The 16,885-nt window shown below is 45.1% G+C and overlaps 2 protein-coding genes across 4 annotated transcripts in view; one reads left to right on the top strand and one right to left on the bottom strand.

Moving 5' to 3' along the window:
- LOC119174770 (SEC14-like protein 2) overlaps positions 1-12,696 on the bottom strand; it is a 37,080-nt gene extending 24,384 nt beyond the window's left edge. Inside the window, exons 1-3 of the mRNA XM_037425819.2 lie at positions 12,529-12,696; positions 3,306-3,375; positions 711-754 (exon numbers count right to left, since the gene is read on the bottom strand). Of these exons, the coding sequence (XP_037281716.2) occupies positions 711-754; positions 3,306-3,375; positions 12,529-12,567 (153 nt within the window). The 5' untranslated portion in view covers positions 12,568-12,696. The remainder of the gene's footprint in view (positions 1-710; positions 755-3,305; positions 3,376-12,528) is intronic.
- The window catches only part of LOC119174771 (SEC14-like protein 2), an 82,253-nt gene that overhangs the window by 27,333 nt on the left and 38,035 nt on the right, over positions 1-16,885 (top strand). The window lies entirely within an intron of this gene.

Genomic DNA, 16,885 nt, shown 5'->3' with positions numbered 1-16,885 from the left:
AACTGCGCCGATTTACCTCCAAATGTTCGTGACGTAGGTATTTAACTGCAACAGCGCAAGTTGCTTTCATATTGACGCCCTACATTATCCACCGAAGACACATATTGCGTATGTCTCACTTGGTGAAAAGAAATAATGAAAGTCAATTTAACTTCATTGCCTTCTATATCGACGCTTGAAATATAACTAAAAATTAATTGATTGTTAATATTTACTTAGAAAATTAATCTATATTTGCACAAGAAAGAAACGAAGGCGGATAATGCGACAATTTTTTTAGTTTGATTTTATTTCTAGTTATCATTCACCCCTCCTCCCGCTCCCCTCCTCCCCCAAAAGGTGTAGCCAGTTGGTAGCACTCCAGGCCCGCGTCCCGCTCCCCTCCTGATAATTTTTTTCAGCATGCATACATAGCGCGAAATCACCATTTGCCTGCTCAGCCCCCACTTTGAATCAAGGAGGTGCTCCCTTCTCTCCAGAAAAAAAAAATGCATTTAATGCTGCTCCTCCCAACCAATAAATCCATGCTGCAAATAATGCAGGCCCTGTGATCATTGCTCGGAACACTTACATTAAAAAGAAAGAAAGACACGATCTCGAACAGGATAATTTACAATACGCCGTAAGGTGCGAAGAACGACCTCTGTGAACGCGGGCTATCCGAGGACAAGGCGGAAGAGATTGCTTCCGCTTGTGTCGCTCGAACTCACTTTGCGCAGAAGGTCATCGGCCTTGGCCACGTCGAGGTCTCGTGCTGGAAAAGAGAGAAACACGTGACAAGGTTAATACGCTTGCAAGGCGGTGTCTATAGATTTCGCTTTTCAGATCGGTTACAACCAATGGCCTCGTCAGCACGCCGAGGATCTCGATTTCGAGAGAAAGTGCGTTGTGGATGCTGTATATTGTGCCTAATGAATGTGACCGAAAATGCTGTGTGCTTCGAGACCCGACCAGAAGGTATTTATCGTTAAAGATACACTAAGCTGCCCGTTTCAATCTGTGTACACTCACGAATTAAACGCTGAAATCTCGGGTGTTGTCGGTTTTATCACCATAGGTAAGTTAATAAATGAACAAATTGATGTCAAAAATGTCCCTTCGAATTTTCCCACCGAAATGTTTCATAATAAGGCGTCACGTTTCAAGACGTTTTAGTCGTATTTCGGCCACACGGCTCAAAGAAATTTCCTCAACCTAGGTATGCACATTTTCTGGGCCCATCGGAGTGCGATACACTTCATATTGGCTGGTAGAAAACTGCACAGGTCATAGTAGACGCTGTCAAAATCTCTGATCTCACGGTAATTAGTGCGGGAACGTGGTGATATTATTGCGATGACAGAGTGATTTACCAATAGGAGAAAATTTTTTTTTTCTCTTTGGTGTCCCTCTTAAAATAACGCCGAACTGTTGCCAACGTGCGAGCTGCGCGGGGGAGTACTCCAAGGTCGTTGCCTCGGAAACTCCGGTAATTTCGCGCCGATATTTGACTTCTCCCACGTGGCGGGCCTCTTGAGATAAAGATTGTGTATCAGCTTGCCAGGATGTATACACGCGAAATCAGTGGCTGGGCTCGTCGCAAACCACGTGCTTGCCACCTGGGAATAAACTAAGCTGGCGCGTGCGGCAGTTATGTGTAGCACGCGCTCGCTAAACCGTGTTGTATATTTCTCAGTGTTTCGCTTTCAAAATGTCGTTGTCTGTGAGCTGATTGATACCCCGCATACGTCAGCAAACGACAGCAACCGCCCGTCTAAGAGTGCCAATACACTCTAAAAAAATATCGAGTAAAAAGGGTGTCTTTTTGCCCCACAACAATAATCGTCATCAGGCTTGCGTGCGCTTCCTTTCTTGAAAACTCGGCGCTGGCCACTTTTCTATCGAGAATGCAATGTAACCCTGATGACGGGCATGTCGATCGTGACCGGAATGTACCGGGCACGGGGCGATAGCGCAAGGATGGAACACAATATAGATGACGATTATTGTTGTGGGACAAAAACACACCCTTTTTACTCGCTCTTTTTTTTAGAGAGTACGTCTCTATCCAGAAACTTGCCATTAAGAAAAAAACAAGCCAGAAACGGTATCTCTTCCGTGCTGCGTTTGCTACTCCTCCCAGAAACTAATACAGATACGTATGCTGCTGAGTAATGTGTGGCAGGACTGAAAGGTGGGCGAGTTGGAACCTTAGTGTGTTGTCTGTTTGTGCGTTACTCAAATAATTGTTGAGTTCTTTATAACGAGCTTCGCATACTCGGCTAGCATTAGCGTAAAAAGAACCATAGACACGTGCAAGGTTCCCCTTCAGGGGGGTGACGACTCGTTGCAGCTCCCTGCACCCTCCCTATTATGTCAATGTATGGAGCTAACTTGCTCCTTTGCTCTCCCTTCCCCTTTTTTAGGTGACTAAAGGGGAGTCACCGCCCTCCTCCCTTCCCATCCTCTTCCCCGTGCGCACGCCTATGGGAACAACTGACGTCGGCGGTGAGCAATATTTAGTGCCGAAGTAACATAAGGACAAAAGACGGGACGGCTTGTGTTGCATCCACAAGACGGCGAAAGAAAGTGTAGCTCGCTCAGACTCAGATTTTGCGTTTAAGGCTCACTCGGACAGACTAACCAAATTTTTCCCCAACCGCAATCGCATGGACTCAGACTTGCAATTTTATTTTTGTTTTTCTGGACGGGGCCTGTTCAGACTCAAACTCACCTTAAATATTACTCAGCCGAACTTACACAGACTGAGACTCTACGGTCTGCGTCTGGATGAAGCTGCCTGACTGAGCCTACTGATGAGGGAAATGGCAGTTCTATGGTTGCATCATCGCTAACCATACACTAACCAGGACTGCCAGGAAGGTTGAACGTCTACCTTTGAGTCGTCCGCACATACGCTAATGTGAGCTCAGTACGGGCGTTTGGCCTCATGGTTACGCCCTTTAGTTTGTCGGCCATTCGCTCTACATTACTGCATAAGCGAAAAAACACAGCTGCTCATTAAACACTTTTTGGCGTTTAAGCGGATGACCGTCAATAATCTGAAGTTTCCATCGACTATGCTTTGGTTTGGTTTGGAAAAACTTTATTGACAAGTCCGAAGGCGTGCGCCCTAGCACACGGCGGGCCGCTCCCACGATGGGACAGTAAGGCCGAGCCCTAGCGCCGCATCGTGGGCCCTCTGGACAGCCCAAAGTTGCGATGTTATGTCTGGGCTCCGGAGAGCGGAGTACTGTGCTTTTTTACTCGATTTATTCATGCCAGGCCAGCGCGGGTGTAGCGTACAGGTCTCTTACAAAACTCACCTCGAAGCCATCGCATCAGGTATGCGTCGGTAAACTGTTCTTGCCACACATCCTTCAAGGCCTCTTTCAGCTGCGAAAACAGAAAGAAAAAGTGGTCGAATTCGTTTAACAAACCGCCAAACACAGTTTAAATTGCGTGCTGCAGCCTATGCTTCAGCTGAGATAACACGCGGATTTCGAATGCGTAAAAGGTGGCTATTCGAAAAACGTGGACGAAAAAAATTGGCATCGAATTTTCCTGAGGAAAACTGTTGCGTATAGCGTGCAAAGCGTTTTATGGATGGAAACACCGGCATAGCAACACGCGAATTTTTTTATTAGACTGCTACAGTTAATCATGCGTTAAATACATTCAGTGTGGTGAACAAGTCACTTCCATCGAGGTACACCTCGAGAAAGTGATGTGATTTTGAAATGCGTATCGTTTAAATGCTACGTGTACGCGTGCAATTTTGAATGTCTTAAATGTCAGAAAAAGTTTACCGCACGCGATAACTTGAAATCTTGCGACTACACTCTTGGTTTTATTACAATTCATTTTCGCTCCTGACGCTGCTGCTAAAGCGCAGAACACACACTGTGGACACCACTGTGAGTCTACAAGTATTTTATGTCGCATAAATTTACAATATTGCCACATGCATGATATTGATGTCTTTAGTTGGTAGTCAATGCTCTTCTACAGTCGCGTACGAAGCACTCAAAGTATTTCAACACTTTTTACAAATACACAAAATCATAGAGCACTGTGTACAACTTCCTGTACGAAGAGAATCGTGAGTCTCTGCGACAGTTTCTTGAAAACTAATTGGCGGCTGCCCCTCAACCGGCGTTAATGCTAACGTAGTTTAATCTTCTATGATCCTACTTTATCAACGCATTCATCAGGTATCAACTTCTAAATACGGCTTCTAGAGACAACTGAACTATTTAACAATAACGCTATCAAGATCGCATTTAGATTCTACATAACTGCCTTGATGTCTGTATCTTGATTCGCCCGTCTTTGATCGCTGCCTTCTGCCGAATGTTATGGCGCAGTCTACTATCGATAGAATTTGGGGAATGCTTCGCCCATGGCTTTGAGGAATACTCTACACGGAAACCCAAGCGCACGTTTGACTTTCTCTTGTCCTCGTGTAAGGTAAAGCTTCGTCTCTGAGTCCCTGTCGCGATTGAAACGCGACGTTTCAATGGCGAGAGGGAAATTCAATGATTTCAGGCCACATAGAGTTACGAACAGGCAGGGTAATGTATGAATTTATGGGTCAGTACCCTCAAAACAGCTGTCAGAGGCAGCCCTTTTCAGCAGTGTTTGCACGCCTCGATGACCAGCCGCCATCGAAAAAAAAAAACAATTTTGGAGTGCCAGAAAGATCGAGTTTCACGCCGAAAAGCGACAAAGACTCTCTTGAAGTTTCTTAGAGCGACCAGCCTCGTCGAACAATTGTGACATTCCAGTGTGTGTTTGCTTTCGCTCTTCCTTACTTTTCTATCTCCCATTCCCCAGTGTAGTATAGCAAACCAGATACTTGCTTTCCGGTTAACCTCCCTTCCTTTCTTCATGCCATCTCTCTCTCCCTTTATGGCCGCCCTTGGGTGCTTGTGAGTGGACGCTATCGAAAATGTATGTCCCTAGACGATCGGACTTAAGCGATAATTAGTGTTCGGAAGATAAAATTATAACAGAACAGAATAGACAATTGGAGCATTGTATTTAATATCTCCAAACTGTACATTTAGTTATCATTGGATGCACCGTTGTGGGCCACGGTTCACTTTTGACTATCTTCAACGTGCACCTAAATTTGCGTGCACGACATTTTTATCGAATTGAATGACGAGCAATGTACACGCAGCACTTTTAATCCAGAAAATAAATTAAGGCAAAACTGCGCGCTAACTGTGACTTTCATGCTGACCCAACAGCAATAATTGCAGGTTCTGTAGAAACTAGAGCTAGAGGGCTTTCAAGAACTTTTCCTGATGAATCGCATCGTAACTGTTTGCTTCGTAACGTCGCTTAACAAGAAGCCGGTAGGGCGGGAAATTCTCGACGGTACGTCTGGCGCACTTCCCGCTTGAGAAACGCTGGAGTAACTTTCCTGCACTGCAAGCGTATGAGGCGCACTGCGCTGTAGTCCGTGCGTCGTTCGTCGGGAGATATACGGATACGAAATAAACAACCAATCGGGCTGCGCACGATTCATTTGCCGGACGAATTGAGACGCGTACAATGGGCCACCTTCAAGGAATAAATAGTTTTCCGCATGGATGTCAGCAATCGCTTGTCTTATCTCGTTTCAGAAGACATCTGGTGGTTCTCTTTGTTCTTCCAGGCATTCTGTAATAGGGGTGCCTCCTCGAAGCCGCATTGGCAAAATAGGGATATCTCGTCTCTTCTTCTCCCCTTGCGCGCGCACACACACACACACACACACACACACACACACACACACACACACACACACACACACACACACACACACACACACACACACACACACACACACACACACACACACACACACACACACACACACAATCTATTTCTCTCTCTCTCCATCTCCACTACCACTACTACTACTACATTTAACAGCCGGATTTATCGGAAGTAATGTGCGAACAGGGCTGGGTGGCGTCTGTCTGCACCTTGAAGTGGGGGAAAGAGGGGAGAGTGCTGCCGCAATAGGAGGCTGCCCCGCCGCGGTGGTCAAGTAGCTAAGGTACTCGGCTGCGGACCCGCAGGTCGCGGGTTCGAATCCCGACTGCGGCGGCTGCATTTCTGATGGAGGAGGCAATGTTGTAGGCCCGTGTGCTCAGATTTGGGTGCACGTTAAAGAACCCCACGTGGTCAAATTTCTGAAGCCCTCCACTACGGCGTCTCTCATAATCATGTGGTGGTTTTGGGACGTTAAACCCCACATGGCAATCTATCAATCAAGCAAGAGGAGGCTGGCTGAGTGCAGGTAATTAAACTCTGCTGAACCGCGTGCAATGTGCGCCGTTCTGCTCTTCGTCATTTTATCTGTATCTTCCCCACTCGGTGTGATAACAGTTTGCCGGCTACGAAATTGATTGTACGGCCACTGTCCTCCCTAAATGAGGCTATCAGGAACACTCGAAAAGACCACCGCTCACGCGTCGCGCGTTGGAGCTACGGTCCACATGTCGCGAGAGAGGCGCATCTGGGAGGCCGCTACATTGGGCCACATTATAACCGCGTTCCACGAAAAAAGCGCCGGGCATCCGAGGAAAGCGACAGCTGCTATCTCGAGCCTCGTATCACGACGTTCACCAGGGACTCAGTTTTCCGCCACGTAGCAAATATACAGCACCTACGACGGAATCTCTGGCGACTCGCGTACGAAGATTGCAACGAAGCGACTGCTTCGGGGAGTGTAAACACTCGTTCCAAGAGACGCGCTCCGTGGCGGTTGGCAGTGGTTAAGTTTCATTACCTATATACTGTTAAGAAAAGATGTCTTCGTCCCATGTGACGGTACTGGAAAATTAATGCCACGGGTTTACATGGAACCGCAATACAAGATTTCTCTGCAGCTGCCTTAGAAGAAATTGATTGGCATGCAATTGAGCTAGCAAACAAAAACTTATAATAATAATAATAATAATAATAATAATAATAATAATAATAATAATAATAATAATAATAATAATAATAATAATAATAATAATAATAATAATAATAATAATAATAATAATAATAATAATAATAATAATAATAATAATAACACGAAACTTACCGAGGACTATGTTCATCCAGAATACTGCACAGTATAAGGAGTGAATGGGAGATAGCGTTTCATTTCACCTTACTGTCTAGCGACACGTTCCTGGCTTCATGTTCATTCACGTAACATTTTATATGTGCCAGTACAATCATTAGTTATTTTTATTTATATAGCAAAAAAAAGAAAACATGGGCAGATAGCTTACGGAAGAGTAGGCTATGATATCAACGCGGTGTTAGGATTGAAGAAACAATACGAAAAATACAGAAACTAGGATGAATAAAATAACGAAAAAATGAGGCATATGCGTAACAACCGAGTAGATATACGATATGTGACATTTAAAGAATTACCAGCATATAAGGTAAGAGTCCAATACATACAGGGTGGCCACATAGAATTCCACGGATATAATTCGTACGCGTAGTTTTATATTCATTTCTAGGTAAACATGGCAGCGGCATATGTCCATGAACAACGCAATACCATAAAAATGTAGCAATAATGATGAACATAGACGCTTTACTTTTATTACCATGTTGTTTCTTTCAGGTGAGAATGCGAGAAGTTCAAAAGCATCAATGTTCCAGCAAGCGAGTACGACTGGGAACGCTTGTGGAGTCGTTCGTACAATGCGGGGCCATACTCTAAATACAGGGTAGCCAGCCGGTCTTAGAATTGGCTAACCTCCCCGTCCTTCCTCTTTCTATCCTCCTCCTCCGTATTCTAAAAAAAATACGAGAAGACGGACAACAGGAAAGCGAGGAGGTTAACCTGACGCAAGTATCCGGTATGGCTGCCTCGCTCTTCAGAAAGAAGATACATAGAGATTCGTACACAGTGTAGCCCCGTTTGCTCAATTCGCGCCATTCGTCGACAACAGGTTCGTGGCTTGCGTCAGATTTTGCCGGGCGATACAAGATGTGTACATCAATGCAGACGCAGCAAACAGAAAGGAAACTGCTTTGAGCTCACCTTTTCACGTGCGATGCGTAAAACATCGCATTGATTTATGTATGAAAAATAGCAACGCTCGAACTTGGTCGAGCATTGCTTGTCTATTGTGCTGCTTTTCAATTAAATGCCTCACTGCAGAATAGCAAGAACGGAAGAAATTTCGCAAAATTAACCTAGAGTTCGCATGTGGATATTTCGTTCGCTGGTTTCACAAGAACCAGGACGCGGTGCGTTGGCTTACGTCGTGCGAATTACTCACGTGTTGTCATCGAAGTTACGCCGTCTAAAAGAGAGGCTACAAACAGTACTAGCAAGGTAATGAATTAGGTTAATGAAGTGACAGCCGCCAAGTAATTTTCTTCACAAGCTTTGAAAACTTTCGATTGACCTTGCGAATGGTGAAGGCAACACAAGACAACCTAAGACTTCACTGCCTTACTTCTTTAGAGTGCTTGGTTGAAAAGTTTAGCAGAGCTTTTAATGTCTTTGACAGTATGCTGCAAACACACGTTGTTATTAGATGGCAAGGAAATGAAATATCTGTCAGTCGCATTACGTCATGCCGAGGAAATTCTTCAGTGAACTTAACCCCCCTCTTTTTTCTTTGAATTATTTAATTACTGAGATAGAAATGAACACAACTTACGTTTGATACATTTCTGCTCTAATCTCTTTCCCCAGCACAAGGTGGCCAGCAGGTTTAAGAACTGGCAAACCTCCCCGTCTTTCCAGTTCTTCCTTCTTTCCTGTTATAGTTATTCCCTTCCTTCGTTATACTATTACAAAAAACTTACTTGAAGCAGACTTGCTTTGCAACGTGCACTATATAGAATAGTACAGTGCGAACGAAATGAAGGTCTACAGGCAGCTGACAGTCAGGGAGGAATGAAGCCACACCGACATATGTAAGCGCATCAGGTTTGTAATCGGTTGTATACAGAACGCGATAGAGTACATACGTACAAAAACAACTTCGAATAAGGACAGAACGTTTGCTAATTTTCCCGCCTCTTTTTTTTAACCTTCTCGCGCCCGTAGCGACGTATGCGACATGTGCACTGTCAAGCTGACCTAAAGGCCCACTACAAAAACTGATGTCCACTCGCGTAAGTCGCTGGCAGACTCCATCGTATTCAATCAGAGTCAGCCGTGGCTGCTTGACATGCAGTCATCGTCTTGTTTCTCTCGATTGCATTCCGGGGCAAATTGCTTTGTAGCTGTATCGAAAGCGTTTGTTAAACACCCGAGCCCCCTTTATCTAATCATTTTTCACAAAAATATTTTTAAGCTTTTTGTTCATTTTTTACAGCGCGTATAGTGCGGCGCACACGGATAAAAATGATTTTCATACTTTTGCCTTAATTTATTCATCATGAAAGTATGACGGGGTCATAGTTGCATATGAAGTATGAATTTGTGGTGTTTTTTTTTCTTTTTTGTCCGGCACATGCGTTGTTATGAAATAATTTGCTATGTCACTCCTTGTGTTCACTATGAGTGTATGAAACACTCACCCCAAACAATCTTTATGCCACTTATTATTTCAACTACGTCCTCTTGTAACTGCCCACCTGCTTGGACCTAAGGGTCTTAAGTATGTAATAAATAAATAAATAAATAAATAAATAAATAAATAAATAAATAAATAAATAAATAAATAAATAAATAAATAAATAAATAAATAAATAAAATGTGGCCTCTGCGGCTAGCAATCAAACCCACCTCCTTGCGAACTGTGTAAGCAAGACAATGACCATCGCTGGGCAATAGTTTGTTTAGTCACAACATTAATAACAACATCTGGGGTATTACGTCCCAAAGCTGAGGTATGATAATGAGAAACGCCTGAGTGGAGGGCCCTGCAAATTCGGACCATTTGGTGTTCATTAAGGTGCACTGATATCGCACATACACGGCTCTACCATTTCCCCTCTTTCGAAATGCGACCGACGTGGCCGGGGTCGAACCGGCGAGCTTCGGATCAGCTGCTGCCCCGCATCGGGCTAGTCACAACATTCATATAATGTGAAGACAGCCTGTGGACGCATACAGCTTATTGTGACCTTCAGATGTTGGCACGACGTCTATGACACGTGCGCTGAGAAAAACAGACCCTCAAGATACAGCGGATGTCAACATTCCGGTCCATACAGGCATTATGGGTCATAATAACTGTTCCCTTTTTGTTACAGCATGGACACGAGTTCAGAAGGAGGCGTGATGTGTGCCTTAAATTTTAATTCAGGAGAGTGTCTCATATGGACTCCCGGTGCAATTTAAGGGGCGGGCATAGGTGGCGGTTGTGGTGGCGACGATGTTGCCACGAGCGGGGTAGCCTGGCAGGCCTGGCCGGAAATTACTCCACCTGCGCTACTCTTTGCACGAAGAATGTCTACCATATACCACTTAATGCTGTGCCTCGTAAAAAACGTAGAAGTAACCACTTTCTCGTGAAGGAACCGAACACCCGCCGAAAACACAATGTCTTCGCAGCATTTGAGGGCAGGGGCAGAATTTTTTCTTTGGTGGGCGCCTCGTTGATTTCAAAAGGGTGAGCGGAGGTGGAGGGTCACTTATAATGGTAATTTTTTCACTCTGTATGCCATGGCGAAAAAAAACTTCTGGGGGGCGGGGGGGGGGGGGGGGGGCAAAGGCTTGGTGTGCCAACCCCTGGTTATGTCACTGTCTGTGAGAAAACGCTTTTTCTTTCATAGTGCCCATTAGTCTCTCTCATTCGGAGCAAAAAAAAAAAAAAAACACGCGTGCACAACCAGATGGAGCACTGAATATTTATAACTTCACTGCATTCAGTGCATAGCGGGGAAAGAGCGCCCCACACCTTAAGTAACGGTGCAGGCGCACTCTTTTGAAACCCCCTGCAAAACCTGTAACAACGTCGACTGTAAGAAAAATTCATTTCTGATATTTTACGTGCCGAAGCTAAGACACAATTGTGAGCTCATCCGATAGAGGGGAAACTCGCATTAGTTTTGACCGCGAGAGTCTCCCTAACATGCAACCAACTGTGAGTATGCGACACTTCTCTTGTTCTCGTTCTATTTCCATGCCACATCTCGAAACTCGCCATCTCTCCTAAGTGTGCGATGCGTGATTAAACTTAGTTCCCGGGGACTGAAATCGAACCCCCGAAATCACGCATGGAAGCGCGACGTTAAACCGCTAAGCTGCGTGGTGAATTTGGCTGAATGATAATTTCTGCAGTTTTACGTTCTGTCTATATAGCTACGACATGATAATGTTTATGAGACGTTCTATAGGTGGGGTTGGGTGAACTGTGCAAACTTAAAACGCCTGGATTTCTATAGCGTCCGCCTTATACAAAGTAGACTGGTGTTTTCTTTTCTTTTGAAATTCGCTTCCCCCCTCCCCGTAAAAAGCGGTCGCCATCACAGGGAATCGAACCTGCATCCTCAAGCTCAGGAGGGAAGCCGACTGAATCAATAATATACAAAGTTTTACGGGCTAAAACCACGGCATGATTATAAGGCACATTATAGTGGAGGGCTCTGGTAGTTTCAATCATCTGAGGCCGATTACGAAAAAAAAAATTATCAGCTAGAAGGGTTCTGGGCAAACGGATGGGGTACTCAATCCAGGGCTGCTCGGGCCTTTGCGGCTCGCTGAGCTTTGTCGAGCGGAGCCAGCTCCCTATTCTTGTTATCAAGCCAGTTCTCCCCCTGCCTCGCTTGAGATGTGATCACCGAAAGGGGAGAACTGTTTCATATAGGCCTCGATTCGCATTGCAACGTAATGCAGGCGAGAGTTGGCCCTTCTCCCCACCACGCACAGCTGCGTGCGTATATCGTCCGCATTCACAAAGCCTCTTGTTCGTAAGTTTTCTTTGCCAGTGATCAGTCGGCTCAATGATTGATACGTCTAGCATCACAAATGACTGAAATTTGCTCTTATAAATGTTTCAAGCGTAAGAGGTTTTTTTTTTTGTGTGAACACATACTCTGGTGTTCTTTAAGGTACACTGACGTCACAGTGTGTACGAACCTCTGGCATTTTACCACCACCGAAATGCGACAGCCGCGGCTGGTATCGAACCTGTGACCTGAGCGGACGGAATAAAAAAAAACACAAATACTAATACATGTCTTATAGGAGAAGCGCGGTGTAGACGCACAAAATCTTTCTTTCTGTCCTAATCAGGAGCTGTTCTGCTTATAGCGATGTAGAGCCAACTGCATCGCCTAGCATTATGTTTTTGTACGCATTGTCCGCCGAGATGGCGCAGCCGTTACATTGCTCGGATGCCGACCTCAAGGTTGTGGGTTCGATCCTTGCTGCCGCGGCGGTTGCATATTGATGAAGGAGAAACGCCAGATGCCCGTGTAGTGTGTGACGTCACAGTTCGCCGAAGAACACTGTTGCTCGAAATTTGCAGGAAGGCGCGTCCCATAATCATATCGCGGTTTTGGCAGGTAAAAAGACCACAAATTATTTTTACTTGTAAAGTTGGAGTAGCTGTCACACGCATCGGCACTCACCTGTTCGAGTGCGGCCTGTTCTTTCGCGTCGTTTGCCATCGCGGAGACCCGCCGTATCCAGTTGGCCACTGCTACGCTGTCACCGGAGAGAAGTGTGCCGCGATGCGACTTCACGGGGCAATGCCACCTCCACTGCGGCGCGGATTACTCGAAGAGCGCCGAGCGTTCTCTTCCTCTTGAAACCCGGCTAACGCGGATCTTGACCGCTTTGGGTAGCGCGCGCCACTCGTTGGCGAATTGGGGAACGATCGAGCCACATCGGGGACAAACCTCTCGTTCAAGGATGCGGCGCGCTTGTTTGTGCGACCGCTGGCAGGTCGGTTTTCAATGCCGAATGAGCGTGGGTAATGTTATTCAAGCAAGGAACCTTCGGAAGGCGTTGAGCAAATCACTGGGAAATAAAAACAGAAGAAGAAGCTAGGTGGACCGACGTTTCATTGTGCGAGTTTCCTCCAACTATTCGAGTACAGTCGGCTGTTTTCAATCGCCGACGATTGCAAACTCGCAAAGAATTTCACTTGTTTTTTCTTCTTCTCAGTTTTTCCCACGGCATGTTCGTTATCTCTGCAGGAAAGTAACATTGAAGAGAGGACAGATCGAATCCTAAAAGACGAGAAAATTTCAGTGTCGTAGTTCGGTAGCGTTCTAATAGCAGCGTCCTTGAGCAACGTCGTTACCTTTATTTGGGCAAGTGTTCCTTTTTTTCTCACTCGTATCGTCAGCTGTTCAGGGTCAGTCAGAGGACTCTATACATTCCGGGAGCTCGAGGTGTTGATGTGGCGACAGGATCTTCATATATTGACTTGAATCACTTGGTAACCGTGCTAACACGTTGTGAAACTTGTTTCTGGAAGAAATGATGTCGCACAACTACAAACATAAATTCTTAACGTACTGTGCGAAATAATCACAGTAAGGCAGTCAATTCATTTGTTTCCCGCACCTCGTTGCCATCATCACTGAATAGCAAGCACTATGTAATCTACAAATCGTAGGTTGTTTTCGTTAACCTTTGTTCCTACTTCTTCTCAGTCTAGTCGTCTGAACACTTCTTCTAACCCAACAGCTTTTTTTTGCAAAGTATAGAAATAAAGTCTTGAAGTTTAAAATGCAAAGCGCAATGGTTCAAGTACTGCGTGTGAGGAGGTTTATTGCATCTGCTTCCCTACAAGTGGAGCTTTTTCTTAAAATATGGCAACAACGAAGACACATCTTGTGAAAATTGTGTCAGTTCGGCTCACTCCTGGCGACCCACATCTGAATATTACAAGCTTGTTTGTTGATATCAGATGTACTCGAAATATACGAACACTGAGCTATTCTATGACTTAACAGATGCCATAAACTGAAGAGAACAGTCACCCTTGCTCGAAAAACGGCAAAACGGAGTGAAACGATCACCTTAATTCTATCCATGATTTTTCTCCCTAAATATTTCACTTAACTAATTTCATTCCACTTATTAAGCTCTCAGGGATAGAGACAATAGAGAGCGAGTTGTATAAATATAGAGTTGGTTAAGTTGAATGATTCATTACGTAATACGCAAGTTTATTTGCAAATGAAGTTAGTAGCAGTGTATAGCGTAAATCTTTGTCATTCAAAGTTCGTCAGAATTTCGCGAAAAAGGTGCTTGTAAATAATACACACAATATGAGTGCGAAAGTAGCTCCAATCTGTAAATGTGTGAGGGAAAGGTAATAAAGCGTAAAATTGAAGGATACTGCAAATTTTAAAGTGTGTTCGGCGAAAGCCCGATTCCATTCGACATACTGTGCCATGTTTTTTAACTGTTTAGTTTTTGTTTTCTTTTCCTTTTTTACACTCTATCAGTAATCACGTGATTGTTGAGAGAATGTAAGAGGGAGAGGCCACAGCTGGCACCGTTCCAGGGCACGGACGGAGAGACGAGAAAACGCGAGTATGGCACATTAAAGGCTTTCGCCTAAGAAAACATGATGGTTCCCTCCATCCTAACAATCAGTATAATACATAGGTGAACCGTGTCTTCACAGGTGTATAGTTGAATGTTTATTGTACATTGACGTATGAGAGCATGCGCAATGCCTGCTTGTGTTTGTAAGACATAGAAGCATATTGCAGTAAAACAGATAGCTGTTTTATGCCATACAGTATCGACATAAAAGCATGTCACGTCGATGCACCCGCATTGACGCCTAGGGGTGCATCTGCATCTCGATGACTAACGCGGATTCTAATTTAACCTTAGTAGTAGCTGGTGTGCTTAACATACACTGGGACCACGGTGTAAGATACAAAGTGTTTGTGTCTTACACGAGCAGGACACACAGCCTATGATGGACACTACACGTAGACGGCATGACCAAGAACATAGCACTTGTACTCTATATTCACTCAATTAAAGCGTCATCGTTTCAGGCGAGAAACGCCAAGGTGTGTTCTCCTCTGTAATAGGATAACCTGCGACTGTTCTCATGCAAAGGCTTCAGGAAAGCGAAAGGTAAAGTTCGTAGGTTGAGCTGTGAACGTAGAAAAGCGTTCCGTTTCAAGCTGCCTTGTTTCTCACCAGTGCCTCCTCGAAAAAAATTAATAGATAAAATAGATGAGGAACTGTTCTCGCTCCTACGAAAGCTGAAACTGCCCCACCGGTTCCATGTCGGTGCTCCGAGTGTCACAATGCAATACTTCACTGAGCTGAAACGGTGATACCTCCCTTGCCAATCAACGTAACTGTGAGAGAGAAGGTGTCAGAGATATAGGGCTCGTTTGTGAAGCCTCGTGCATGAGCGTTGGTAACGCCGGGGGTATACAGCGCCTGGCACCTATCTTCACGAACCGTGAGGTGGCGGGTTCGACTCCCAGGTCGTCCAAATAAGCGAAACTACCTTTTTCTAGTCTTTCTTTGTCATCTATTCGTACACATTTTACCGACGTCACCTCCATGACAGAAACTTTGTCAGTGGAGTGTTAGTGGAACCTGGCATAAGACACTTGCTTCTTTACAGCCTATTGTAATGTTTCACAGCCTCTTTCCCGCTTCCTACAGGATAAACGAGGTGTTTACACATTACGCCCAGAACACATGCAATCAGTGTCGGCAAACGCAATGACGAACATTCAAATGAGTGTCTCTCGCATTTACTACGAGAAAACAATATATGAACATAGCTCGTTGCATTCATACTACCATTGCCGGGATCATTTGCATACGTGACTGTTTAGGTCTTTTCGTGCGCTTTGTTACGTGCGTGAATATCGCATCTTAGATGCAGCTTTGCGTTGGCACAAAAGCGGAAGTGGTTATCCCGCAGGTAGAAAAGCCAGCATCGAGGAAAAAAAAACACATCTGGCGACGTGCCATTTGTGTCGATGCACTCATCCATAAAATAACAACCTTCGACGAACGGCAATAATACATCGAACCAACAGACGCATGTGGTGGGGTTTTCACCAGCTTTCAAAATGAAGTGCCGTATTCTCTTTGCGCCAGTGCCTCCTTCTGCCGTAGGTCGGCGAACTCACTCATAAGTCGTGACTCACTTGAACTATCTCAGACTCCGATCAAGCTGTGAGTCTAAGTCTGAGAGAGTGCGGGTGGGTAATATTTTTGTGAGTCTGAGTTGGAGTTAGTCCGGTTTTACAGAATTTTCGTGAGTGCGAGTCCGAGGGAGTTCTGCTCAGGAAAACTGAGTTCCAAGTTCCAGCGTGGCTCAGTGGGCGTAGGCAGGAACGCAGCGTACCCGAGTTCGAATGGCATTGTGTCATTAATGTTCTTTATTTACCGAGTTTTTTTTTTCGTTCGATACTGTTTACGGACACCGGCGGCGGCGGACAACTACGGAGCCGCGCGTGACCCGTGTTCTGATCTCATAACAGCTTTCGCTTTAAAACGACACGGTTCTGCTACATATCTTGACTCTGCGTTCTATAAAAAGTTCTTGTTTCTTGTAACTACTGCCAGATGGTACCCGTATATATACCGCACTGCCGACTCCCCCATTTTCTCTCGCAGAACGTTTTATTCCCTCTCACTCCAGACGGAGGACCTTTGTCAGCAAAGATTGCAGATACTTGGCCAGTTTTACTTCTTTTGCTCTTCCACCTCCTTTCCCTCGACGACATTCCTCGGTTCCGCATTCGTAAACCACTCACGCCATTTCCGCGTGGCGTATGGTTGGCGGTGCGTCCCATTTCACTGCTGGCATCGGTTGTTTTCCGCAAGTTTGATTAACTGGATTACTGCGTCGAATTCCAGTTGTCCTTTGCCCAGCTCGGTTCGCAAAATAGGGTGTTTCTTTATGTTCGACAGCACGGTGAATGAAGTATCCACCGACCAATCAACACATTCCTGAGTCCCTTTCTTTACGGCGTGGCT

This window comes from Rhipicephalus microplus, chromosome 5, assembly GCF_043290135.1.
Source record: "Rhipicephalus microplus isolate Deutch F79 chromosome 5, USDA_Rmic, whole genome shotgun sequence".
Taxonomy (NCBI): domain Eukaryota; kingdom Metazoa; phylum Arthropoda; class Arachnida; order Ixodida; family Ixodidae; genus Rhipicephalus; species Rhipicephalus microplus.
The sequence above is the reverse complement of the archived record's forward strand: the minus strand, read 5'-3'. Positions and strand labels throughout refer to the sequence as shown.